The following is a 27,962-nucleotide window of genomic DNA, read 5'->3' on the forward strand; positions in this document are numbered from 1 at the left end:
CCCCTAAAAGGTTAAAGAGTGAAATAATAACCAAATAAGAAGCAAAGATTTTTAAAAATTAGAATGCAAGTAGATCACATCAAGAACATTATTCTAATTATTTGTATAAGAGTTTTATGTTATTTAAGATTTCAATTCCATTCCAATCTATACCCCAATCCCTAAACAACAAAATAGAAATTCAAAATCACCAATAAAATCCCCAAAACGCATTAAAACGAAAACCTAAATACAAAACCAGATCGAGAAAAACAAATAAATAAATCTTTCAGAGCCTTTATAATGAATAGAAATCTTATGGGTGAGACGATGACGAGGGTTTTGAAGAGCCTCAACCAAGAAAGGATCAACCATTTCCCAGCCGCCTACGATCTTCTCTTGCCTGCGTTTTTCAACATTCCAAACATAAATGAGTTAAATCTTAACACCATTGTTAAGAATCAAACTTTCACTAAATAAGAATCAAAACCAAACTTTCATCACGCTACTAGCACATAAACATAAACTAGAATCCCATTAAAATGAAAAATTGCCAAAACTGAGTTCAGCTAAGTTAATTCTCAACTCATATGTAAAATAGTTCTAGTCATCATCTAACTAGAGCTGTCTTACGCTACAATCGGCCGTGCTGACCAAAGCTAAGTCAATAAACTCAAGAAATTATATTAAGTCAGCATAATTAAATTTAGAAAAAGTTATATTAGTTCCTAACCCCTCCCCCCCTTGGAACTAATCACACGGGACCAACAAGTGGTATCGGAGCCTAATAACTCACTACTCAAAGATATAACTATCTTGAGTTGATCCCGATAAATGGCTGAGAACATCACTCGTTTCCTTCCAGGGAACCAAACAACACAGATACTCCCTGAGGGATTATCAATTAGTCGGTCTCCCCTATTCTTTGGATCTAATTATATGTTCTGGAAGAATAGGATGAAGAACTTTATTCAAGCCACAAACATGAGTGCATGGCTTGCAATAGTTCAAGGCCCATATGTGCCTTATAAAACTGTTGACAATGAGAAAATTGTTAAGGGTGAAACTGAGTGGTCAGAAGATGACCTTAAAAAATTACAAAACAATGCTTCGGCTATCAATATGCTTCACTATGCCTTAGATGTTGCAGAATACAATAAGATTTCACGTTGCGAGTCAGCACAGGAGATTTGGAAAAATCTTGAAGTAACCTATGAATGTACAAGCAAGGTCAAGGAATCAAAGGTGAACCAACATATGAGGTTATACGAGCTGTTCGAGATGAACGACAATGAGGACATCTCTGGAATGAACGCTAGATTCGCCAACATCATAAATGAGCTAAAGAGGCTCGGCAAGAACTTCACTGAAGAAGAGCAGGTAAAGAAAATCCTGAGAAGCTTACCCAAGAGCTGGCAAGCTAAGAAAACTTCCATGGAGGAAGCTCAAGACTTGACCACATATAAATATGACGAGCTGATCGGATCTCTGCTGACTTATGAGATCTCTATGAAAAATTTCGAAGCAAAAGAAAAGTCAGAAGACAAGAAACAAAAATCACTTGTCATGAAAGCTGACTCAACCGAAGTTGACTCATCGGATGATGAGGAAATGGCCATGTTCACAAGAAAGATGAAGAAGCTGTTCAGAAAAAAATGAAAAGAGCAGCAAGAGGTCATTCAGAAGAGGTGATAGGTACAAAGCTGAGTCCAGTGACAAATACAAAAAGGACAGCTCCAGGCCTGTCACATGCTTTGAGTGCCATCAAACTGGACACATTAAGTCAAGATGCCCTAATTTGAAGAAAGAAAAGAAGGGAAACAAAAAGACAATGGTGGCCACATTGAGTGACAACGATGAGTCAACATCATTTGAAGCTGATGCCACCGAGTCAGCAAACATATGCTTCATGGCCGATGACGCTGCTGACCACACTCGATCTGAGCAAGCTGACTTCTCTGAAGAATCTGAATAAGAGAAGTACTCAAATGAGGTAACATCCTTGCACTTGCTTAGAAATGAAATAATTAACGCCCTGAGTGATCTATATACACTGACTAAAAAGTGTAACAAAAAATAAAGGCACTCAGCAGGCGATGTGACGAGATCGAAGAGGTCAAACTTAATGACATTCGATATCTTCTCCAAGACAACTCAACTTTGCATAGCAACATGGAAATTATGCACAAGTTTGTCTCGGAGGTCCAATCAGATTCAAAGAAACTGAAAAAGGATGTCACAAACCTACAGAACCAAATAAAAGGTTCAAACAAATCCCATGTTGAGTACTCAGGTACTGGTCAGCGTAGATAGTTCACTCAGTATGACTGTTGTGGGAATAGGGGACACACAACAGATGTGTATTGGTACAACAAGCGGATTGTCCAATGTGACTTTTGCGGAAAGAAAGGACATACCACTAAGGTATGTTGCCATGCTCAGCACAATGGTGCTGACCAAAAACAAAGTCACCCTAAGAGGGTAACATTCTGTGACTTTTGTGGTAAAGCTGGCCACACAATAAAAGTATGCCGTCACAAGTTAAAACATGACTTTGCACATGTCTATGCTAACCCACGAGGACCCAAAAAGAATTGGGTACCTAAAGATGAATGATCTAAAATGCAGGTGAGCCTGAGATGCGTGGAAAAATCGAAACTATGGTATATTGATAGCGCATGCTCAAGGCACATGACTGGTGATGAAACTCAGTTCATCACACTTGAGCTTAAACGAGGTGGAAACATAAGCTTTGGAGACAATAAGAAGGGTAAGATAGTAGGACCAGGTACTATCGGAGGTAACCCCACCATTGAATCAGTCTCCTTAGTTAAGGGTCTCAAATATAACCTATTGAGCGTAGCTCAGCTGTGTGATAGCGGTAGACAGGTTATATTTGATGCTACTCAGTGTTGGATACTCGAGGGAAAAACAAACAATTTGATTTTAACTGCCCCTCGTGTTGACAATGTATATATGTTGAGTTTAGAAAAACATTTTTCGAAAAATATATGCTTAGTGTCTAAAGAGGATAACTCCTGGCTATGGCATAGGAGACTTGGTCATGTAAGCATGGACCTCCTTGCCAAATTAGCTAGAAAGCAACTAGTTGAGGGATTGCCCAAATTGAAATTTGAAAAAAATCAATTATGTAATGCTTGTCAGCAAGGTAAACAAACGAAAAAGTCCTTTCAAAGTAAAAACATTGTCTCAACCAAGAGACCATTGGAATTACTACATTTGGACCTTTTCGGACCTGTCCAGCCACTCAGCTTGGGCGGTAAGAAATTCTCCTTAGTCATTGTAGACGATTTCTCTCGGTATACTTGGATCATCTTGCTGAGTAGCAAGGATGAAACTTTTGAGATGTTCACAACATTGATTAAGAAGCTTGAAAATGACAAAGACCTAAAAGTAGCTCACATTAGAAGTGACAATGGCGGAGAATTCAGAAACCAACAGTTTGATGAATTCTGCGAAGTCAGTGGCATTGATCATAACTTTTCTGCTCCTAGGACACCTCAACAAAATGGGGTTGTTGAAAGGAAGAACAGAACAATTGTCGAAATTGCTAGGACAATACTGAGCGAAAATAGGCTTCCAAAGTATTTATGGGGTGAAGTTGTCCACACAACATGCTATATACTGAATAGGGCTTTAGTTAGACCTATACTCAAGAAAACCCCTTATGAACTTTGGAAAGGACGAAAGCCCAACATTGGCTACTGTTTACACCATAATTTAATTTTTTGGCTTTTAATTATTTTTAATATATTAATTGGCTACGTCTAAGTATATTTTTCTAAAGTGGACATCAGGGGAAACTTGAAGTAAACTTAGGGGAACCAAGAGCCAATCAATATTTTAACGTGCTTTGTGAGCCAATTAAAATGCAGAAAAGTGAGAAAGCGCCATAAACAATCCATCGTGAAAGTCAAAGTGGAGCAGTTATCAAGACGTGGATTGAATGTGGAGAACGTGACTTGTGGAAGCAAGGAGGAAGTTACCCCAACGTCTATAAAAGGAAGGAATCACGATGAAACAAGCCCAATCAACCAACTCAACAACTCAACAAACCCAAGCAAAAACTCTAGCAAATTACCTCTAGACATCAACATTTTACAATTCTTAGTTATTCCCTTAGTTTCAATTTTCAGATCTAAAGTTCATTCATCTTTTCCAGTTTAATTTTATTTTATTTGTTGTTCAATCATTTTCTGTAAGGTCGGTATCGTTTTGATAATCGAATCCTTTAAGAATTTTCGGAATTCTTACAATCGTTTGATACGTAGAAGTTAGAAAGCGCACCCAATTTCATTCCACAGTTCGAGAATACTATAATTCTCTGGCACGCCCGCAATTTCCCACAAAAGAGCCAAACAAAAATTGGCACTCCCAGTGGGACAGAAATCACAATGCCGCCTAAGAAAAGCGATAAGAGCAACAAAGATCTCGTAGTTGCAAGTTCTGAAGAAGAGGAGGTCATGGCAACAGGCAATGTTCCACAGATGGTGGGACGAATCGAAGGGGAAAAGGTTGCTAGCCCTAGAGGAGAATCATGGATCTCTACAGAGATCCAAAATTCACCATTCTTGGAGAGGCGTTTCAGTTCCATCGAGAAGAATATGGAAGCTCTGAGAGTGACATAGATTTGAAGATGGATAAAATACTCCAGAAGCTAACAGAACCAGGGGTAATCAAGAATGGAGAAAACCATGTTCCTCAAGGTTCCCCAGATTCCAATGGGGGACGTGGGGTGTCCGGCGCTGAGAAGTATCAAATTCCACCCTTGGGGGATGATGTTGTCTTGCAGAAGGCCGCTAGTTCAGCAGGCCGAGAAAATAGTGGTAAGTCACCTGTTTCTCAATATTTTGGAAACACTAATCCTACCTCCCACACAGCTTCGTATCATGAGGAGGCAGGAGGCCACCGTATTACTGGGGACATGGGGGGCAACTATAGAGGCAATGGAAGGAACACTGGATTTTCTCATATGCCTTATGGTCACCAGCAGAATGGCATTCCTCAACATGTTCCAGCATTCAATATGGAGGCAGTGAGAGAAGTTGTCCAAGAGCTGTATGGGCCTGGCCTTCGTCAAGTTGGTCGCCCTGAGTTCCACAAGCCTTACCCTCATGCGATTGACATGGAGAATCCTTACCCAAGGGGGTACAGAGTACCTGACTTCTCCCTATTCTCTGGGGAAGATGGGTTGTCAACTTTGGAGCACGTATCAAGGTTCACGATCCAGTGTGGAGAACTTGCCAACTACCCTAACTTCAACCATCTCAAGTTGAGGCTTTTCCCAAATTCTCCGACGGGACCAACCTTCACTTGGTATGCTACTCTCCCTAGAGACTCCATTCATGGTTGGCAAGATATGGAGAGGCAATTTTACACTCAATTCTTCCGAGCAGAGCCAGAAGTGTGTGTTGCAGAAATTTCTAGGCTTACTCAGAAGGGAGGTGAAAGAGCAGATCAGTTCATTGCTCGTTTCAAAAAGATGAGGAACAGATGCAATGTCTTTCTCCTAGAGGTGGAGTACGTGAAGATGGCCCAGAGAGGACTTGACATCGAGCTGAGGAAGAAGTTCCAAGGAATGGAGTTCAGAGACTTTTATGAGTTAGCTGCCAAGGTGACAGAGTACGAAGATCTGTTAAGGGAAGAGAGTCACAGAAAGAAGAGTGCCATGGGAACTTATTGCCAAGAAATATACCACGAGGTTGCAGTGGCAGATCTTAAAAGTACAGGGACTCATGTTTTCCCCTTACTCCAGTCCACCGTAGGACATGATGCAGCAAAGAAATCTTTCAACGATAAACCTCCGCAATTCAGCTTTGATGTGTCCAAGAGTGATGCTCTCTTTGACTTTCTCTTAAAGGAGAAGTTTATTACTTTGCCTGCAGGACATAAATTGCCAACAAAAGAGGAAACCAAAGGGAAGACATATTGCAAGTATCATGATTCCTGGAATCATGCAACCAATAATTGTTGGGGCTTCAAGAATGCAGTTCAGGAAAGAATCAACAAGGGAATTCTTAAGTTCCCAGAGAAGAAAGAAGCAATGTTGGTTGATGAAGATCCTTTTCCACCGGTGGTGACTATGAACATGGTGGCAGTAGATATGCGAGATGTCCTCAATAGGAAGAAGGGAGACCTTCGTTTAAAACTTAGAGAGTCCAAGAAGGAGAAAGGCAGAAGTTACCATACTTGGATCCCTAAGTAGTATCTCAGAGGTCCTGATGAAATTCAAGCTAACACCAGCGAGCAAGGGGGCATAAGTCAAAAATTCGAGTAGAAGTGAAGAGCATCGGAAGGAATCACTATGGAAGAAGGGTTCAGACTGAGAGGAATTGATAGGGGTCAAAAACCCCTATCTTTGGGTACGGTTTTAGGACGGGTTTTAGAGTTATTTAGTTAATAAGCGAGCAATTCTCGCATTTAAATGCTTTTGTGTGAGTTAGTTAGAAATTGGAAACGTTCTATTTACTTTTCTTCGTTTAGGCTCGTTTTGTGATCAATTTAGGCAAATACGGCCGAAATAGCATGCATAGTATAATTCCGTTATCTTTTAAAGCTAATTGGTCCGTCAAAAGTCGCACCAAACGAAGCGTTTGCTTAAAATAAGCGATTGACGGATCAATTTAGCTTTTGGACTAATGTTATCTGGAGTTTTTATACGTGCGCAGGTGTAAGTTCGGGCGAAAAAGGACATCGAGGTGATTCGGCACGTATCGAGCGCGTTCCGGGCGAAAACGCTCGGCGAGCAGGGCCACGTGGGCCATTTCTGCTCGCCGAGCAGACCCCTGGAGGCCTGCTCGGCGCGAGCAGCCCTGCTCGGCGAGCAACCCTACGGGAATTGGTCAAAAAGACCAATTCCGCCCCCACGAAGCCACGTTTGACCTCACGTCTTCCTACACCAACAAGGACACGAAAATAGGTCAAAACGAGGCCCGAGCCGCGTCTATAAATAGGATTTTTCCATTGTAATTCAATATCTTTCGTTTTTGTAAATTATTTTAGCTTTCCCCTTGTAATTCCTCTCCATCTTCTCCATATCTTCTCCAACCTCCATTGAAGCTCCTTCAAAGCTCTTCCTCGAGGAATTATCAAGGTCCGTCCTTAAGATTAAGTCACTGGCTGCAGAGTAAACAGGTTCCCTGAAAGGGATTTTTGTATCTCCTTTATCTTTCCTTGTTTGTACTCTTTGATACAGTTGCCGAACTTGACTTATTGTATCTTGTGACAATTATCTTCGCCTTTAATAATAATTTAGCTCTTGTTTTGTTCTATGATTATTTGTTTAATCTCTGTCTTACGCTTTATTCAATTGGTTTAACTCATTCAAAAGCCCCAAAATCTAGTAGGCACATATTGCGAGCTGAATCTGACCTAGTCAGAGCCTGGGAGATTGACGACCTCTTAGTTGATTAAGCGCCAATTTACTGAGCCTTAGACCTAGTTTCGTCCTTAGGGAATCACGCGCTAGGAACCTCAGGAGGGTAAGTAGGATTAATCGCCTTGAATACAAGTGACTCAGATTAGGGTTTTATTCAATAGACTTGATAATCTATCTTCATTATTATCGTTCATACCATGTTCCTTCGAATAATTGCATTAATGAAAGATCAATTAGGGGTAGAGTAACTTAGTTAGGCGTAGAATAACTTAGCTAGAATTAGATAACTTAGTTATAATTGGATAACTTAGCTAGGATTAGTATAATTCAACCTAGGAGTAGATTAATATAAACAAACCAACTCAAAACCCCCTAAGCCTAGATAACATCCGAGATCAAGTAGCTCGGTACTTGCAGAAATAAATCCTGTGGACGATAACCTGGACTTAAACCAGAAATTTATTACTTGATAACGACGGGGTACACTTATCCCTTAGTGAGGGTTCGCAGAATCCGCATCAGGAATCAAAAACCTCTAAAAAGTGAATTTCACCGAGAGAAGTATTCCCCAACTGCCAATCAGAGGAGACCTCGTTTTGTGGTGCCTCAAGCAGAAACTTCTGGTAAGTGGCGCGTGGTACGCCATAAAAAGTTCCCCCAACATCTTAAAAGAACATAGAAGAGAAGGATGCAACGTAAGAGGGCAGCTGTTGAAAGACACCATGATGAGAAAGATGAAGTAAGGGAACCGGTGGAAAAAGAAGAAGTGCAAGCTGGTGATCCAGAGTCAATAGTTCCAGAGGAGGAGCCAGAGGAAATCATTCAAAATGTGCGAATAGGTGACATGGTGATACCGATCAGGTGTGCAACGGCATCAGTGACATTTCTAGCTGATTTCCTAGGAAATTCAAGGGATCATCATGCTGAAGAGGAGAATATTTCACCTATTCCTGAGAAGAGAGATTCATTCACCAGTGGGGTCACAATTCAATCGAGTGGCCTAGGAGAACCAAAAAGAGTGGTTTTTGAGAAACCTGCAGATAGCATGACCAAACATATCAGGCCTCTTTACATCAAGGCACATCTAAATGGCAAGCTAGTATCAAAGGTTCTGATCGATAATGGCTCTGCAGTGAATATCATGCCATTTAGGATGATGAAGACCTTGGGGAAGTCAATAGAAGATCTAATTGCCACAGAGGTTATGGTATCAGCTTTCACAAGGGAAACCACCAAAACCTTAGGAGTTCTGTCAGTAGATATTACTGTGGGAAGCAACACATCTATGGCAGCATTCTTCGTTGTTGATTCAACAGCAAGCTATCAAATCTTGTTAGGGAGAGACTGGATTCATGCCAATTGGTGTGTGTCGTCCTCACTCCATCAATTCTTGCTTTTTTGGAAAGGAAATGAAGTAAAAGTTGTCTGGGCAGATGGGAAACCATTTACAACTCAAGCTGATTCAGTGGAGGCAAGGTACTATGATGGAGCTGTGGGTCCAATAGAGTTCAGAGGTGAAAGCAAGAGAGGAGGACCCAAAAGTATCACCTGGAAGAAGCAATGTCAGAACAAAGGGAAAGCTATCCTCCAACCATCAGCCATCGTTCCATCCAAAGCTTGGGGAGCATTGGGAGAACCGATCATCGAAGAAATCGATGATTAGTAAGCATAATGAGAAAGAAATGGCAGTAGTTGCCGCTGCCATATATTCTTACAATCGTTTGATACATAGAAGTTAGAAAGCGCACCCAATTTCATTCCACAGTTCGAGAATACTATAATTCTCTGGCACGCCCGCAATTTCCCACAAAAGAGCCAAACAGCTACTTTCGCGCTTTTGGGTGTAAATGTTTTATACTCAATACAAAAGATAACCTTGCAAAATTTGATGCTAAAGCTGACGAAGCGATCTTTTTAGGGTACTCAACTAACAGTAAAGCATATAGGGTGTATAATAAACGAACTCAAATTGTATAAGAGTCTGTCCATATAGAGTTCGATGAAACTGACCCTGCAGGAAAGACAACTCAGCCCGCTGAAGATGAACCAAGCTCAGCTTCCGCTGACCAAACAAGAGCCGCTGAGTCATCAGTACAAGGGCTGACCAAAGGTAAAAACGAGACCGGAATTACCTTTGCTGACCAATCTAATCCTGCAGATATTGTAGAAACACCTATTCCAGACAACTCAACATTACCCAAAGAAATAAAAATTCCAAGAGGACATTCGGAGAAGTCCATTCTTGACGCTGATGACAAGAGATCAGCTTAGAAAGTATCTCAGCAATGTTGCATTCGTCTCAGTAAATGAACCAAAGAACTTTGCTGATGCTGGGCACGATGAATATTGGATCAACGCTATGCAAGAAGAGCTTGATCAATTCACAAGAAATGAGGTATGGGATTTAGTACCAAAACCTAGGAATCAAAAGACCATAGGAACTAAGTGGGTCTTTAGAAATAAACTAGATGAGCAAGGCAATATGGTCAGAAACAAAGCCCGACTTGTAGCCCAAGGCTATAGTCAGCAAGAGGGGATTGACTATGGTGAGACCTTTGCTCTTGTTGCTAGGTTAGAGACTATACGTATATTGTGTGCATATACAAGCTATATGAACTTTAAACTATATCAAATGGATGTTAAAAGCGCTTTTCTTAATGGTTTTATAAACGAAGAGGTATATGTTAGTCAGCCTCCAGGGTTTGAAGATCCAAAACTTCCAAACCACGTTTATAAACTCAAGAAGGCCCTATATGGGCTGAAACAAGCTCCAAGAGCTTGGTATGAAAGGTTGACCAACTTCCTGCTGACCAGGAATTATGTCAGAGGCAAAGCTGACACAACCTTGTTCATTAAGAAAAAGGGTAAAAATACCCTGCTGGCACAAATTTACGTAGATGATATAATCTTTGGTGCTACTGACGAATCTATGTGCAAAGAATTTAGTAAACAGATGCAAACTGAGTTTGAGATGTCCATGATGGGCGAACTCAACTTCTTCCTTGGTCTACAAATCAAGCAAGGGAAGAACGACATATTTATTAGTCAGTCCAAGTACGCCAAAGAAATGTTAAAGAAATTTGATAGGGAGGAATGTAAGCCCATATCAACCCCAATGGGTACTAACACTGTCCTTTGCGCTGACGAGAGAGGTAAGTCAGTAGATAGCAAGCTATATCGAGGTATGATAGGCTCTCTACTTTATCTTACTGCTAGTAGACCTGACATTCAGTACTCAGTATGTTATTGCACAAGATATCAAGCTGACCCCAGAGAATCTCATCTTATAGCTGTAAAAAGAATTTTCAGATATTTGCAGAGCTCAGTTAATGCAGGTTTATGGTATCCAAATACAAATGACTTCACACTCATTGGATACACTGACGTTGACTATGGACGAGATAAGCTAGAACATAAAAGCACTTCAGGAGGATGTCACTTCCTAGGAAGCTGTCTAGTATCTTGGTTCAGTAAGAAGCAATCGTCAGTAGCCCTGTCTACAACTGAAGCCGAGTACATTGTTGCTGGAAGCTGTGTGGCACAGGTCCTATGGATTAAGCAACAGCTAGAGGACTATGGAGTCAAAATAGAAACAATAGAAGTCAAATGTGACAACAAGAGTGCCATTGACCTGTCTAAAAATTCAATCCAACACAGCAGGATGAAGCATGTTAGCATAAGGCATCACTTCATCAGAGATCATGTACTCAAGGGTGAGATCAAGCTGACCTACGTTCCAACAGATGAACAGCTTGCAGATATCTTCACTAAGCCTCTGGCTCGTGAGCAATTCAACATACTAAGGGAAGTTATCGGTATGTCTAATCATGTTCAATAAAATTCTATGTGAACTTTGAGTGATTACCATGTTGAGTGATTTGTGCTAAATATGTAACTATTGCATGCTGAGTCAAATATGATATGAAATCACCCCATGCTGAGTAGATATATACGCTGAGTGATTATCTTAAGCCAAGTTACTAAGCACCCGAATAATTCTCTACGTAAAACTGACTACTCAGAACTCCAAACGTTTAAAATTCTTAACGCTGAGTAAAAGATCCGTTGCACAATTAATGCTAGCACGCGAATTAAATAGCCACCTAGGATGATGTAAGCGCAATAATTAGAAAACACATACGTCGATTGTGTCATAAATGCCAGAATCATTATCGGTTGGTTATCTCGAGGTCAAAACTACCACCTCAACGATTCAGATCAAATCGAAACTCCTATAAATAGAGGATGATTTCCCACTTCTACCTCTTTACACTTAGAATCTCTGGCAATCAATCTCTCTCTATCTAAAAATCCCAAATCTCTCAAAAATCTCTGAAAATCATGTCGGATTCTCAGAATATCTCCGGTGGTGATTACGACAGAAATCACTCCGATGAAAATCCTCCATCTTCTGCTCAACGGGAGTACGTGGAGACTCCCACCAAGTCTTAAGGACAAGGTCAGCATGACCAAACTCCAAGCAAGAGCCCTCAAGCTGACCTCGCAACCTCTTCGAAAAAGAAAAAGAAAAAGAAGGACAAGCAGCCCAAGGAAAAGGTATTCCTTAAAGTCTATAAAAGTGTTAAGAACCATGAGGTACTTCGATGTCGGTGGTTCTCTCCGAGCTTCATAACGGCTGAGCAGCCGTTCTGTGAATGTATCTCAAAGAATGGATGGGTCGGACTCTTCTCCCTTCCTGGTAAAACCTACCCTAGGTTGGTAAGGGAATTCTACTCCAACCTCTGTGTTGACGAAGAAGATGCTGACCATCTGGTAACCCATGTCAAAAGCCAAAAAAATAACGATTACCCCATCTTATCTAGCAACCTTGCTAAAACTGCCTGCCAAAGGGAAAGAATTCAGGACTACAAAGGAGAAACTTGACCACACCGTGACGTTCTGTAAGCCGGAGGACCACAAAGGGGAAATAGCTAGTACATGTATGGGTCAGAATCAAAAGATGGCTCACTAAATCCTGACTAACTTTATCTTCCCTAAAATCAACTCAGCATCATCAGCTTCAAACTTCGAGCAGTGCTTCATCTGGCACATTCTGACCTATCAACCACTCGACATGTCGGTGTTTCTTATCAGTGCACTTCAACGAAGTACTGGGAAACTCAGGATGGGTTCCCTCATTACAAGAATCCTTGAAGATCATCAAATAGACATGATTAATGAAACTGAGACTTGGGGAACTAAAATCACAGCGGCTCTGCTGTTTGGGTTAGTATACAACCAACCCCTCAAGTCTAAAAAGGGAAGGGGTCATTGAGGAAAATGAGGAAGAAGTCGATGCTGTACAGGATGTGCAACCCAAGGAAGGGAAGATCGCCATGGCTAAACCTGCTGACCAAGCTAAGCTAGAGAAGAAGAGGAAAGCTGACCAAGCAGTTATGAACATTAACACAGCTCCAAAGAAGCTGAAAATTGTGTCAAGAGGGAAGAAACCTGATGCTGAGCCAAGTCATGATGAACCTAAGTCAGTAGAAAACCTCAAAAGGCAAGCTGAGCCCGAGGAAGAAGAAAAAGAGGATACTCCCGAGCAGCCTCTGAGAAATAAGAAGAAGGTCTCTTCTGGGTTGAGTCTCATTGATGCACCCTCACTTGACGTCGTCATCTCTGAAGACTCACATTTTATGAGAAGTCAAGGCATTGATCTTAAGAAAACCCCCACTGACCAAGATGGAGAAGAGTTGGGTAATCTCGGAGGTCAGGTTGATGCTGAGGAGACAGCAGCTGTTGAGCAACATGAGACAGTTAACACTGAGCATGTTGAAGAACAAACTGAGCCAACCGCAAAGGATCACACTGACCTAGGGGTAAATTCACCTTCTGAATCTCTTGACTCTATTCAAGCTGACCCTTCTCCTCCAAAGGCTAAGAAATTAAGGCGACTCAAGAAAAAGGCTCACAAATCTCCAATTATTAACCTTCTGGGTGATTCTCCTCTACGGATCCCATCACTGATCTCTTTGACATGCAATTCAAATTCTTCTCCAATCCCACTGAGCCTTCTCCAAGGGAACTCCAGAAAAATCAAGCCTCTGTTTCTCAAGCTGAGGAACAAGCCGATCCCAAGACTCTAGAAAATCCAATCCTTACCAAGCAAGTGCTTGAAGTTCCTGTTGGTCAAACCTCTAAGTCAGCGCAGGAAAAGTCTGCTCATGTCAGCTTTGAAATTCCTCAATCTCCAACTCCAATTCCAACTGACACTGAGCCAGTCAATGATTCTGCCGATCATCCTCTTCCTAATCCTTCAATGTAGAACGTTAACCAGTCAGTTCTTGCTGGTAATCTGAATATAAGTCCAGCCGCTGACCACGCTGGCACTTCCAATAATGAGCAGAACCAAACACCTCCACCATCCGGTGCTACTCATATTCCGGCATCTAGGCCACATAGTGATGAACCATTCACATATTTGCATGCTACTGAGTCTGGATGCTGAATCATCGACTCAGCTCAAGCACTTCTTCAGGATATTCATCAATCCAATGCCGAAGCCGCTGGGTCTGATCATGTTGAGCCAACTCAACTTTCCTCTGTCACTCAGCTTTTGATTGAAATCAAAGGTCTTAAGGATCTTCTGAGTGTCATGACATCTCTCCAGTATCAACAGCCCAAGCAGGAATCTATCGTGAAGCTGGCTGAACTCCAGCTGACAATGGTAAACCATATGAACTCTCTCCAGGGTCAACTCAACAACTTGTCAGCTGTGAACTCAATGTATGCAACCTCAGCTGAGGTTCATCAACTCTTTAACCAGCTAAACGCTGAGCAGACGAAAGCTCGTGAGTTAATCTCCTCTTCGTCTCAGTGTTCAATTGAGCAAATAAGTGAGGTAGTCCGTCTACTCAACTTGAGTAAGGAAGAAATGGAAACTAACCAACTCAAGACGAACGAACTTTTACAATACTCCCGAGCCACCTACAAACATGTGCGTCACACGAATGCTCAACGTCAGTTCTATGATTCGGCGTTGCTTAAGATGTACCATCAAGCTTATGCCATGATGACTGACACTATCACATGGGTAGGAAAATCCCAAGAATATATATTGAGTATGCTCAGTGCCTCTATCAGAATTTCCGGTTCTACTTTGGACGATGGTGTTCCAGTTTTTTATGGTCTGAGGGAAAAGCACGAAAAGGCTTAAGGCGTATTTCGTTAGATTAACTCGTGCTGCTCTCAACGACACCTTCGTTCCTCCTCCGCCCGATGCTGGCAAAACGGGAGAGAAAGAACAAGCTGATAGAACTCAGCACACAGGAGAAGCATCCGGTAGTCAGCAGCAACAAAAGGGAAAAGGCAAAGTCAATCCTGCCCAAGTCAATAGGAAGAAATAGTTTGGCTAGATTTGCTAGTTTTTATTCTTGACTTGTATTTTTTATTCGCATTTTGTCTTGCTGACTATCTATAAAATTATGCATCTCTTATTCAAAATTGATTAATCTTATGTGATGCTTACTTACGTATTGTGCTTTATGCTGATATGTCTTAATTGAACAAACAAAAGAAAAAGGAATATACTCAGTACATATTAGACTTGATACATCTGCTCTGATAATGTTTTCCCATAACTCTGATATCAAACTAACCATGTATCAAAACTGAGTCAAAACATATTTCACACACTGACCTCTTCCGAAATCTGACCTAGGCTCATCTGAATTAGATCTTGGAAGGTCTAGAACTGAACTAAGTCAGTATAAGCATGCCTTAATCTTACTCAATTAAATCTTAGAAGGTTTAGAGTTAAGTTAAGTCAATAGATGCAACCCTTACGGGGGAGTAATTTCAGAAGCATAAAAAGAATTTCAATCATGGGGAATCTCAATGCTGAGTTCCATCAATTAAATATTTTGCCAACATCAAAATGGGGGAGTTTGTTGAAACACCTTTCCACATGATTTTGATTTGACAAAATTATTTAAGTTAATCCATGATTAAGAAACAATTAAATTTAATTGCTTTGATTTAATTGTACTAATATGTTTGTTCAATGTTGAGTATAAATATAAATATAAATGGAAATAAAAAGTAAGACAGGACGAAGTCGGCATGAGAATACAGCACATGCTGAGTGGAGTGTAACTCAGCGTGATAGAAGATCTTCAGAATAGAAGCCTAAAGATCAAACAAATCAACGAAGTTGAGTAAAACGCAACTCAGTATCAAAAGTAGAAAAGTCTTCTTGAGAACTGTCGTGCAGAACGAAGCTGACCATGGAAGCTGAGTAAAAGAGAACTCAGTACTTGTATTAGCAACAATCGAAGACAACGGCTATCAAAGACAAGCTGAGTGATCTTCAGGACATCGCGAATGATCCGTTCACTAAAAGACAAGATCCAACAACTGTCTGCACCAATAATAGAAACCTTGGAATTACGCAAAAGCCAATTTCAAGATGCATGGGTCAACTGTTCCTTTGCTAAAAGACAAACTGGCACAAAAAGACAAAACCTGCGAGAAAAAGACAAACCTGACGACTGTGAATTTCAGACGACATGATTGGCCTGCAAAACTGAAGCTGGTCAGAGCCTTGTCTCAAAAAGGAGTCGTTTGGATTCAACGGACAAATTCAAGATTCAAATCATTTCTGCTTCAGACCTCAACTATAAAAGGACATTATCATTCTTGGATCAATTGTCGCCTCACAACAAAAGAAAGATATACAAACAAAGCACATCAAAACAAAAAGAGATCTTACACCAATTTCCTATACTTGTGTAAAAGCTAGATTGATTTTGTAATCATCTAAGGTGTTCTTCATCTGAAAAGAACAAACTTGTATCAATTGTAAATTGAGAGTATTGTGCTGAGTATTTGGTTTTAAATACTCAGTGGTAGAGAAATCTAAGTGTTCGGTTATAGCACTTAGTAGGAGTTGAGTAGACGAATAGAGGAAGATACTCTTGCATATTCAACTGCCTTGTAAACGGTTTGTACTCTACCTTTAAAGAGCTCAGTATTGGATTTAAAAAGCCCGGAGGGACTCTGGGGACTGGACGTAGGTGGAGAGGCCGAACCAGGATAAGTCGTGCTGAGTTATCTCTAAACTCTCTCTCAATATATATATCTGTATGTGTTGCTTGTTACATTTACTCGGCATATAAATTGTTTAAACTGACACTGAGTAAATAAGAGTGCTAAGTTGGAAGCTGACCACAAAAGTGTCAATTCTCAACTCATATGTAAAATAGTTCTAGTCAACATCTAACTAGAGCTGTTTTACGCTACAATCGGTCGTGCTGACCAAAGCTAAGTCAATAAACTCAAGAAATTATATTAAGTCAGCATAATTAAATTTAGAAAAAGTTATATTAGTTCTTAACCCCCTTGGAACTAATCACACGGGACCAACAATGATATGTTTCCTATTGCAGCCTTGGATGTTACTTGGTGTCTTTTCCTTAACCTCCAAAAAGATGGACTTGAGCGAACTTGGAAATCCATGGACTGGTGAGGTGTTTGTTTGTTGATGCTGCGGCCGTAGGAAGCATATATGGGAGAAGGAGAAGGGATGTTTGGGTAGAGATGGTTTGTTATGTTGCAATTCATTGTAGTTTTAGTGAACATGCCAAGCAGCTCAGACAAGGTGGAGAGCTCCTAACCCATGTCCGTCTTCTCATGACTCATTTGGGTATGTATCAGTGAAAGGTTTCAGAAGTAAGCCATGAAATTGAATCATTTCAGGTTGGTTGAAAGATAAAAGGAAAAGGGAGTTGCAAGTCAATTTCTCTTCTCTTTATGAATGTTGTTACAGTTTGTAGTTGTTATTTTGGATAATGTTCATGAATTATTTTTTAGTAAACTATAAATTTAGAAAATTAATACTAAGTACATTTGAAATTTCAGAAAGCCCCATAGCTTTGGAAATAGAAAACAGTTGTTGTTGATTGTTGTTTTAGTAGTAATCAGGTCCTATTTCTATCAGCAAGAAAAAGCCCCATAGTTTTTTTTTTTTTTTTTTTTTTGTGTTTCTCTTGAGCTCAAATGGAAGTTGATATGTTTATTCAACCCCTAATTCAAAAAGCCCTAAACTTTCTACTGTTTTAGACGTTTTTCTGTTGTGGGTTCTTTGATTTGAGGTAGCTACTTTGACCTTCGAATATGTAGTTCATATTTTTGGTTATGGTTTCTGAGTTTCTCTGCTTTATGGGTCATTTACTGTAATTTTCTCTGCTTTATGGTTTGTGACCTTCGAATGTGCTTTATTAAATTTGATACTGTGTAGCGGCCATTTAGCTGGTTATAAGCTTCAGTAGGACAATTACTTCTCCTATCTGGTTTTAGATTCATTAATGGTTTCTACTTCAAAGGAATAAATCTGAAATATGATCTTTTGAAGAAAATTTGATGAATTATGCAGCTTTGGCAATTTGTAATTGATCTTCTTCTTATTGCAGGAGAAGTGAACATATATTGTTTTATTGAGCTGTTGGTCATGTAAATATAAATCATTGATTCTTTTTTGTTGTACTTTGGACATCTGCTGCTGCCATTTATTCAATGCATCTCATTGTTTGCTACTCCAGGTAGTTGTAAGTAGCTGGATTTACTTAAGCACATGCACATCTGATTGTTTGCTTAATAACCACATCTGATTTTGTTGCAGCAGGTAGAAAAGGGTATTGCATTTTCCTATTGGATATCTCCACTGGTTCGTATCAGTCAATCTATGAACAATTCTACTCTTCATGTATTGAGTTGGGTTGTAAATTGATTTTGGATCAAAATTATTAGCCCTGGAACTCGGCTTTTCTTTAACCAAGGTTCTGTTAATTCTATGAGAAATAAAAAATTGCGACTATATTATAAGTTTACTGAAAGTTGTATGTTTAAGTCATAGAATCGAAGAAAGATTTGTAAAAACGTGCAACCACGAACTTTTTTTTTTTTTTTTAAATTAACCCTTTTCATTAGATAATTTTGTGTGTTTTCAATGATTCCCCACAAATATTTTTTTAGAACGGGACAGGATATCTGTAAAAACGTGCAATCAAAGTTTTTTTTTCTAAATTAATCCCTTTAATTATATAATTTTGCGTATTTTTGGTGATCCCCCATGGGGATTTTTCGGAAATGAAATGGGACAGGATGAAGATCCTCACGTTCATCCCCACTCAAATTTAACTATCGGGGTATTTACCCCGCTTCAAATAATTCAGAAAATCCCTATCCTATTGTCACCCATCGTTTAAAGGTACGCCATATTATTTCAGGAAATTATAATATTTTAGTTAGTTTTTTTTCCTCATTATTGAGAAAAATTTCTGAATGTTCTGTTTTTTTTTTTTTTTAACAACGCGGCACTAAATAATATTACAATGAGAGACATAATTTCTTTTAATTAAATACTGCTACTTTTCAATTATTTTTTATTTTAAATAAAATGACAAAAATTTTATTTATATAATTGATTAATTATTTATTTGCAAAGTTCTCATACAATGAATTAATTTTTTAAATTATTTTGATGAAATTTAATAAATTGTATTTTATCTTGCCCAGTTACTTATAGTTAATAAATTATTTTAGTTCAATATAAGAACTTTTATTTTTTTCAAGTAATATGACAAATTGCCAGAGTCATTATGGTCATTTAGCATAATTTCTAAGAAATTAAATCTTCCAATTCCAAATATATGAAAAAAAATAGAATATAATATGAATATCCATAAGGTCTATATTATCACTGGAAATTTTTATTTTCCAGTGGTTTCAGAAAAGAAAAATTAGGCTTGTGAGAAACAAAAATTACAAATTAATGAACTTTATAGAATGCTTATCAAACAAGGTCTTGTTTTACTAGACAAAAATCTAAGTTGCTTTCATCAACTGGCTCCACACGGCATATTTTTCTTAAAGGCATCTTGTTGACTTTCCACTACTGAAATTTGACTCTTCATAACGCCTTTGTGGACTTAAATCTTATTCCACCACCACAAGATGGATCTTTTCTCTTCATGCTTACTTTACTTTCTTTGAAAACTGTAATCTCATTCTTCCTTACAACTCTCTTCTAAATCAACAACTCTAATCTCATCCATGGCAACACTCCTAAATTTATCCACAGTATTGGAAAAACTCTCCAATCTTCTTATCCAACAGTCAGATTTCTTGCTTGGAGCAGAACTTTATATTCAAAAGATTGAGAGTATGTTGCTTCCAAGACTCTCAGAAGAAGACACTGACCAAGAAAAGTTGAATGAACTGATTCACAACATTGAAGATGCAATCACTGAATTAATAATTACATCAGAGAACAAATGGAAGAGACACACTTTCCTTCTGTATTTTATGGCTTTTGGTGTTCAACCAAAAGATCTATTCTTTGTTATGCTTGTCATGCAATTGATTGATCACTCTAAACTCGTCCTCAAGTGGTCAGACGTCTACAACCATATATTTCAAACATTTGTCTTTTACTCTGTACCGCTCTCTGGCTCATTTGAAAGGAACTCTGATGGCCTATCTGTGAGGAACACCATCATTTTCGGAACCATAATGCAGTTTGAAGCCTTGGCAGCAGAAAAGCAGCTTAGCCCTACTGTGAAAAGGGAAGTTCTGTGGTTATGTGACAACTTCAAATCTTTTCAAGAATTTCTCAAGGATGTTGACATAGAAAAACTAAGTAAAGAAGACATGGTGTGGATAGACCAAGTTTTTGATGTTTGTTTTTCAGCGAATAATGTAGTTAGTTCCTTCCTTTCCTCTGTTCAGAAACGACGAAAGAAGAACGGGCAAGGGTCTTTGAAGAAAATGATTATGGCTGTTCCTAATTTGATTTCTAAACACAAGCTTACAGCAAAGTTATCACATATAAAAGATCATGTTTGTGACATTGCTGATAGAAAACCTCAACTCATTTCAACTCCAGTTTCATTAAGCAACAATGTTAGAAGCTTAACCCTTGCTTCTGCTGCTGATCAACTTGACAGAGTTAGCTTTGATGAGGATGTACATGCAATTACTGAAAAGTTGCTGGTAGAAGATGCCAGTTGCATCACTATTTCGATCCTCGGTGTTGCAGGCATTGGCAAGACAAGTCTTGCGAAGTTAGTCTACACCAACGAGGCTATTGTGCAGCATTTTCCTCTACGCCTCTGGGTCTCAGGAACCAGCGAGATGGATATCATGGAGAAGATTTTGGGGGTTGGAGGTTGTCTTGATGACAGTCAAATTATCAGAATTGTTAATACTGTTTTTGCAGATAAAAGATTTCTCATTGTTGTTGACGACTCGTGTGCTAGCAATTTCTGGGGGAGAATGAGTGGAGTATTCAGAAACTTGTTCAATGGTTCAAGAATAATTTTCACTGTGCGCAAACAAAACGAAGCACCACCAATCTCTGAGACTAACTTCAACTACAGGCTACATCTACGAAGTGATGATGAGACTTGGGCACTGTTTATGCATACTCTGAAGCTAAACATCTCTACACAACTAGAAAAAGATGTGAAAACACAGATTTTAAGGAAATCCGGAGGGCTGCCGAAGGCCATCGTAAATCTGGCAGGATTGTTTTCAAAGAGAGAAGCCACTCTAGAGGAATGGTCAAGAGTGCTTGAACAGCTAAATCAAGATGAAGAACCTTGGCCACAAATCCAGAAAGACATCAATAAATATCTACCTTTGTATTTGAGGCGATGTCTTTTTTACTTCGGATTGTTTCCAGCAGACTACAAGATCCCTGCCAGAAGATTGATAAACCTGTGGGTTGCAGAGGGTTTAGTTTGTGGCAGGGGATATGATTCATATGAAAGAAGTGCTGAAAGTGTTGCAGAGCAATGCTTGGAAGAGTTGGAAAACTACAACATGGTACAAGTGATAGAGAGGAAACTCAATGGGAAGATCAAGGCGTGTCGCCTACCTGAGGCTCTACGAATTCACTGGCTCGCAAAAGCTAAGGAAACCAATTTTCTCCAAGGTCATAGTAATATCACTCTTGGAATCCGGCGTCTTGCTGACCATCTTAACCAAGATGATGCAACGTTTCAACACATACATGGTAACAACTCCCCAAATCTGTATCCTTGTTATAGAAATTCTGTCAGCTTTATATCATTTGATAGTCGAGAAGACGCGGGAAAAGATATAGGTAACTTCCTCGAACGATGCATTTCAGGAAATTGCTTCTTTTTCTTATTGGTATTGGATCTTGAAACTGTATATAGACCCATATTGCCTAAGGCATTAAGTAAACTAACTCGTCTGAGGTACCTTGGCTTGCGTTCAACTTACCTAGAGAGACTACCAATGTTCATCGATAAATTGCTAAGCCTTCAAACTTTGGATTTGAAGCGAACATGCATCAATACACTTCCAAGATCAATCTGGAAAATGCAAAAACTGAGACATTTGTTCCTAGATCAGAGTTTCCGGACCATTTTTCAGCCTCGTCTGGTAGAGAGCTTTCTTGAGGAACTTCAAACTATTTGGGGCTTATTTATAGATGAGAATAGTCCAGTGAAAAATGGCCTTGACACACTGCCAAACATTACAAAATTGGGACTGAAATCTAAGGTGTCAATGCAATCTCAGAAAGATGCAATGTCCTCTCAGCTAAAAGCTGTGGAAAACTGGGTTATGAACCTAAAAGGCCTCGAGAAATTGAGATTGAAATCGTTTGATGAATCAGAACAGCCATGGGATCTTCACTTGGACTCTTTATCAGATCACACTGATCTATCTAGCGTACATTTGGTGGGAAAACTGAAGAATCAGCAGGTGGTATCAAAATTCCCCCAAAATCTGATTGAGCTCACCTTGTCAGCATCTGGACTGGTAGATGATCCAATGCAAACATTAGACAAGCTTCCGAAACTGAAAATTCTCAGATTGTATTCAAAATCTTTTACTGGAAAGAGAATGGTTTGCAGTTGTGGGGGATTCCCAAAGCTACAAGTGCTCAAGTTGTGGGGGTTGGAGAATCTAGAGGCATGGGATATGGAGGAAGGATCGTTTCCTCATCTGAAAGACTTGGAGATCAGACGCTGTATGAATTTGAAGATGCTTCCTGATGCACTTCAGTATGTTAAGACTCTTCTAAAAGTAAAATTAACCAAGTTGCCATTGCTGTCACAAAAAATTAAGGATATAAATGGCGAGGATTGGATTAAAATTAGCCATGTAGTTGATGTCTGCATTGAGAATTGACAATGTCTACAGTCTTAAGTATGTTCGCCTCTTTTTCCTCTAAAACTGCATTATGTTTTCATAATAAGCATAAATTCTACAGGCTGATAACCTCCACTGCTTTGTTGTCTCTCATGACAGAATTATTGGATGAAAGAATTACAGAGAGTACCTGAATACGGATGAGATGCTTAGGCTTGGAAGAGATTCATGGGGACATTCCTTTGTATGAAAGCTGCAGCCATTTCATTGCTGACTTTGTTTTCTCTGCTAATTTATATTTATTATTGATATCAATAAAAGGGATGTTTTGGTGATCTTCAATCCGGAAGTTTAGTCCTGACCTGCAATTATGAGAAATCTTTCAAAATTAACTCAAGGTAATTAAAGCTAAAGATTATGATCAAAACAACTTGTTAGCACAACTTACTAACTAAATTCGGCAGTGACACAGTGACCTTCTTAAAAAATGACTTTTTGTAAAATTGAATGGGTTTGGGAAAATCTTATTCACCAACAATTTCAAGCATATCTTTATGTCATAAAATAGTATCAAGACATCTAAAAGTCCTATCTCTATGTATTATTATGAGATCTTTTTATCAAACACATGTATGCATAATAAAATCACCCATCATTTTCAACATAATAAAATCACCCATCATTTTCAATACGAATAAAATAAGCACATCAAAAAATTGTCACTAAGGTTCTGTAGAACATAGACTAACGTTAATTGGTGATGAACCCATTTGCTTCAAGGACAATTTCAAGCTCATTAGAAATAATTTGTTAATATTGTCAGATCTAAAAGTCTCAACTTGATGCTCAAACTACTTTTTAACTTCAAGAGATAATCCAAAACCATCTGCTATACAACAACAACAACAACAAAGCCTTAGTCCCGAAATGATTCGGGGTCGGCTAACATGAACCATCATATAAAACCGTGAAAATCAAGTCGTGTCAGCGACACAGATTCGCTCCCTCCACTCCGTCCTATCCACTACCATATTTTCCTCAATTCCCAATAAACTCATATCACTCTCGATCACCCTCCTCCAAGTTTGCTTAGGTCTTCCCCTACCCCTCACCACTACATCCCTTTGCCACTCTTCGGTTCTCCTAACCGGCGCATCAAGCGCTCTACGTCTGTCTCACATGGCCAAAACCATCTGCTATAATCATTAAAATTCATTATTTTAGTAAAGAACTTGTTTGCTGCAAGGGCAGTTGTTGACTTTGATTTGTCTTAATAAATTCATTATTTTAGTCAAGAAGAACTTAATCAATTTTAATACCTAAAATTTGTTAAATTTCGATTAATTTATCAAATATTATCAACTTGAGAGCTGAGTTGAAACCTAAAATTCGGTTTGAACTAAATTGATCTAGTCTACCAACATTAGGAGTCATTTTGACCCTTAATTCAACAAACATTTATGTAACTTAAATATTTAATAGAGAGCTTATCAAACAAGTTCTTCTTTAGTAAAATAATGAATTTTTATTAAGACAAATCAAAGTCAACAACAGCAGCCCTAAGCCCCTAAACGAAGATGTGGGCTTCAACTGCCTTAGCCAATAACCTTGGGCCATTCCAATTATGTTTCAAAGAAAGTTGTCCATATTTTCGTCTGCCATTGTCTCATTCAGAAACTTCTACTCTTCTTCATCATAAGGTTCTTGGCAATTTTCTCCTTTCTTCTTCTTCTTCATCATCATTTTCAGTGCAACAATCAACAACTGCACCTAGTATAATCCATGGCAACACAGAATTTGTCAGTAACATTGGGAAAAATCTCCAATCTTCTTATTCAAGAGTCACATTTATTGCTTGGAGTAGAACCTTACATTCAAAGGATTGAAGATCTGTTGCGAGGAAAAGCTGATCTGTTGGAGGATGAGCTTGATCAGAGAAAAATAACTAGAATAATTGTCGACATTGAATATGCAATCTACGAGTTAATAATTAGATCAAACCAGAGACAGAAAAAAGATGATTTCATTCGGTATTTTTTGACTTTTGGTAGATTACCAAAAGATTTGTTCTTTGTTATGATTGTCATGGAATTGATTGATCACTCCTGGCTCGTTCAGAAGTTGTCACGAATCTGTTCCGAGATCACCCACATGCTTATGCCTTCTCCGCTTCAACTTTCTGGCTCATTTGATTTTATGCTGTACCGTTCAGCATTTCAAACTCTCGGTGGTTCATTTGAGGAGAGAAACAATGGCGAATTTGGGAACGCAATCATCTTCGGAGCTATAAGACAGTTTGAAGCCTTGGAAGCAGAAAAGCAGCTTAGCCCTCCTGTAAAAAGGCAAGTTATGTGGTTATGCGACAAATTCAAGTGTTTTCATGATTTTTTGAAAGATGTTGAAATAGAATTACTATGTTCAGAAGATATGGTGTGGGTATATGAACTTTTTGAAGTTTGTTTCTCAGCTAATAACACTGTTAGATCATTCCTTTGCTCAATGCAGAGGAAAGGGCCCTTAAACAGGTTGGTTTCGGCAATCCCGAATTTAGTTTGTCAAAATAAGCTAGCCAAGAAGATATCACAGCTAAAAGACCATGTCATTGATATGTCTAATAGAAAACCTAAACTCATTTCAACTCCCATTTCATTAAGTAACAACGTTGGAAGCTCGCCATTTGTATTTGCTGCTGACCAACTAGATATAGTGAGCTTTGATGAGGATGTAGATGCAATTATTGCAAAGCTGCTGGTAGAAGATACCCGCTGCATCACTATTTCGATCCTTGGTGCTGCAGGCATTGGCAAGACAAGCCTTGCAGAATTAGTGTACAGAAACAATGCAATTGTGCATTGTTTTCCTCTCCGTCTCTGGGTCTCTGGAGCCAGCGAGGTGGATATCATGGAAAAGATTTTGGGTGCCCAAGGTTGTCTTAGTGACAGTCAAGTTATCAAAATGCTTAATACTCTCTTTGCAGGTAAAAGATTTCTCATTGTTGTTGATGACTCATGTGCACGCGATTGTTGGACAAAAATGAGGGGACTATTCTCGAACTTGTTAAATGGTTCAAGAATAATCTTCAATGTTTGCAAACCATAGGAAGCTCCACTGATCTCTGAGACTAACTTCATCTACAAACTGCATTTACGAACTGATGATGAAAGTTGGGCATTGTTCATGCATACTTCGAAGCTAAACATCTCTTCCCAACTAGAAAACAATCTGAAAAAACTAATTTTAAGGAAATGCGGTGGGCTGCCAAAGGCCATCACGAATCTGGCAGAATTTTTGTCAAAGAGAGAAGCGACTCTAGAGGAATGGTCAAGAGTGCTTGAACAGCTAAATCAAGATGAAGAACCTTGGCCACAAATCCAGAAAGACATCAACAAATATCTACCTTTGTATTTGAGGCGATGTCTTTTTTACTTCGGATTGTTTCCAGCAGACTATAAGATCCCAGCCAGAAGATTGATTAATTTGTGGGTTGCAGAGGGTTTAGTTTGTGGAAATGTTGATGAAAGAAGTGCTGAACGTGTTGGAGAGAAATGCTTGGAAGAATTGGCAAACTATAACACGGTACAAGTGACAGAGAGGAAACTCAACAGGAAGATTAAGACGTGTTGCCTACCTGAGCCTCTACGTATTCATTGGCGGGAAAAAGCTAGAGAAGTTAATTTCCTCCATAGCCATAGTAATGTAACATGTGGGGTTCGGCGCCTTGTTGATCATCTTAACCCAAATGATGACATCTTTCATCATATACATGACAAAAACTCAACATATTTGTATCCTTTTTATAAAGATTCGGTCACTTTTTTATCCTTTGACGGTCGAGAAGAAGCAGGACAAGATATACATAACTTTCTTCATCGATGCATCTCCAACAATTGCTTCTATTTCCTGTGGATATTGGACCTTGAAGCTGTATACAGGCCAATATTACCAAAGGAAGTTAGTAAACTAACTCATTTGAAGTACCTCGGCTTGAGGTCTACTTACCTTCAGAAACTTCCAATGTTCATCCACAAATTGCTAAACCTTCAAACGTTGGATCTGAAGCGAACTTGTATCAACACTCTTCCAAGATCAATCTGGAAAATGCAAGAACTGAGACATTTGTTCCTTGATGAGAGTTTCCGAACCATGTTTGTGCCTTGCCAAGAAGAGAGCAAGCTAAATGGTCTTCAAACAATTTGGGGTGTATATGTAGATGAGAATAGTCCAGTGAAAAATGGCCTTGACAAATTGCCAAACATTACAAAATTGGGACTTAAATCAAAGGTGTCAATGCCATCTCAGAGAGATGCAATGTCCTCTCAACTAATAGCTGTGGGAAATTGGGTTACGAACCTAAAAGGCCTTAAAAAATTGAGGTTGAAATCGTTTGATGAGTCAGAACAGCCATGGAATCTTCACTTGGAGAGTTTATCAGATCATTCCGAACTCTCAAGCGTATATCTGGTGGGAGAACTGAAGAATCAACAACTGGTGTCTAATTTTCCCCAGAATCTGATTGAGCTCACCTTGTCAGCATCTGGGCTGGTGGATGACCCAATGCAAACATTAGACAAGCTTCTGAACCTAAGAATTCTGAGACTGTTTTCCAGATCTTTTACGGGAAAGAAACTGGTATGTGGTTGTGGAGGATTTCCTAAGCTTGAAATCCTCAAGGTCAGGGAGTTGGAGCTTTTATTCTCATGGGATATGGAGGAAGGATCACTTCCTTCCCTGAAAGACTTGGACATCAGACGATGTATGAATTTGAAGATGCTTCCTGATGGATTACAGAGTATCAAGACACTTCGAAAAGTAAAATTAACTCAATTGCCATTATTGTCACAAAGGATTAAGGATATAAATGGTGAGGATTGGAATAAAATTGCCCATGTACGTGACATCTGTATTGAGGATTGCTAAACTAGAGCAGTAGTAATTAGTATAATCATCATCTACTTTTCTATATAACTTGTCATTAGTATTATCTTCATCTACTTTTCTATAAAACTTGTAATTTCGTTTTCATAATTTGATTGCTAAATGTTGACAAGATGCAATATATGTCCTTGCGAAAACACCTTGACAATCTAAAAATGATCAAATTCTTTCATAAGGGAAAAGCAAATGATGTTCTTCTAAAACACTTTCTATTCTAGAAACTACAGAATCTGGAGAAATGCAAGCAATTGATGATGCTTCCCTAGGTATTGAATCACGAAGAACTTTTAAGTCATAGACATGCCACAAGAACTCAGTTCTAGAATTGCAGGAAAAACAAGGATATGTTTTTCTCCTGAAACGATTGAAGCTAGAAATTATGACAGAATCGTTGGGTAAATTGGAGCTTGAATTAGAGAATAATGTACCTGAATTGAAAGACGGATCAAATGATGGTATAAAGAGATTATCGAAAATGTGCTGATGGGGCAGATGCTTCTTGACTATGAAAATGTGCTGAGCG

At 39.0% G+C, this 27,962-nt stretch overlaps 1 protein-coding gene, 2 long non-coding RNA genes and 1 pseudogene across 3 annotated transcripts; 3 read left to right on the plus strand and 1 right to left on the minus strand.

Moving 5' to 3' along the window:
• LOC136222165 (uncharacterized) lies at positions 1-27,959 on the minus strand. Its single transcript, XR_010685521.1, has 3 exons — positions 27,868-27,959; positions 22,695-22,866; positions 1-382 (listed from the first exon to the last, which is right to left on the minus strand). It is a non-coding gene; the product is annotated as an uncharacterized lncRNA (long non-coding RNA).
• On the plus strand, positions 16,891-18,201 carry LOC136221706 (uncharacterized). Its single transcript, XR_010685272.1, has 3 exons — positions 16,891-17,077; positions 17,791-17,919; positions 18,003-18,201. It is a non-coding gene; the product is annotated as an uncharacterized lncRNA (long non-coding RNA).
• Positions 19,370-22,839, plus strand: LOC136222164 (probable disease resistance RPP8-like protein 2). Its single transcript, XM_066009675.1, has 2 exons — positions 19,370-22,561; positions 22,664-22,839. Exon 1 carries the CDS (start codon positions 19,433-19,435, stop codon positions 22,541-22,543), a length of 3,111 nt encoding a protein of 1,036 aa, XP_065865747.1. The 5' UTR covers positions 19,370-19,432; the 3' UTR covers positions 22,544-22,561; positions 22,664-22,839.
• LOC136222163 (probable disease resistance RPP8-like protein 2) lies at positions 24,159-27,561 on the plus strand (annotated as a pseudogene).
• Positions 27,960-27,962: the final 3 nt, after the last annotated feature.

Source organism: Euphorbia lathyris, chromosome 3 (genome assembly GCF_963576675.1).
Source record: "Euphorbia lathyris chromosome 3, ddEupLath1.1, whole genome shotgun sequence".
NCBI classification, from domain to species: Eukaryota; Viridiplantae; Streptophyta; class Magnoliopsida; order Malpighiales; family Euphorbiaceae; genus Euphorbia; species Euphorbia lathyris.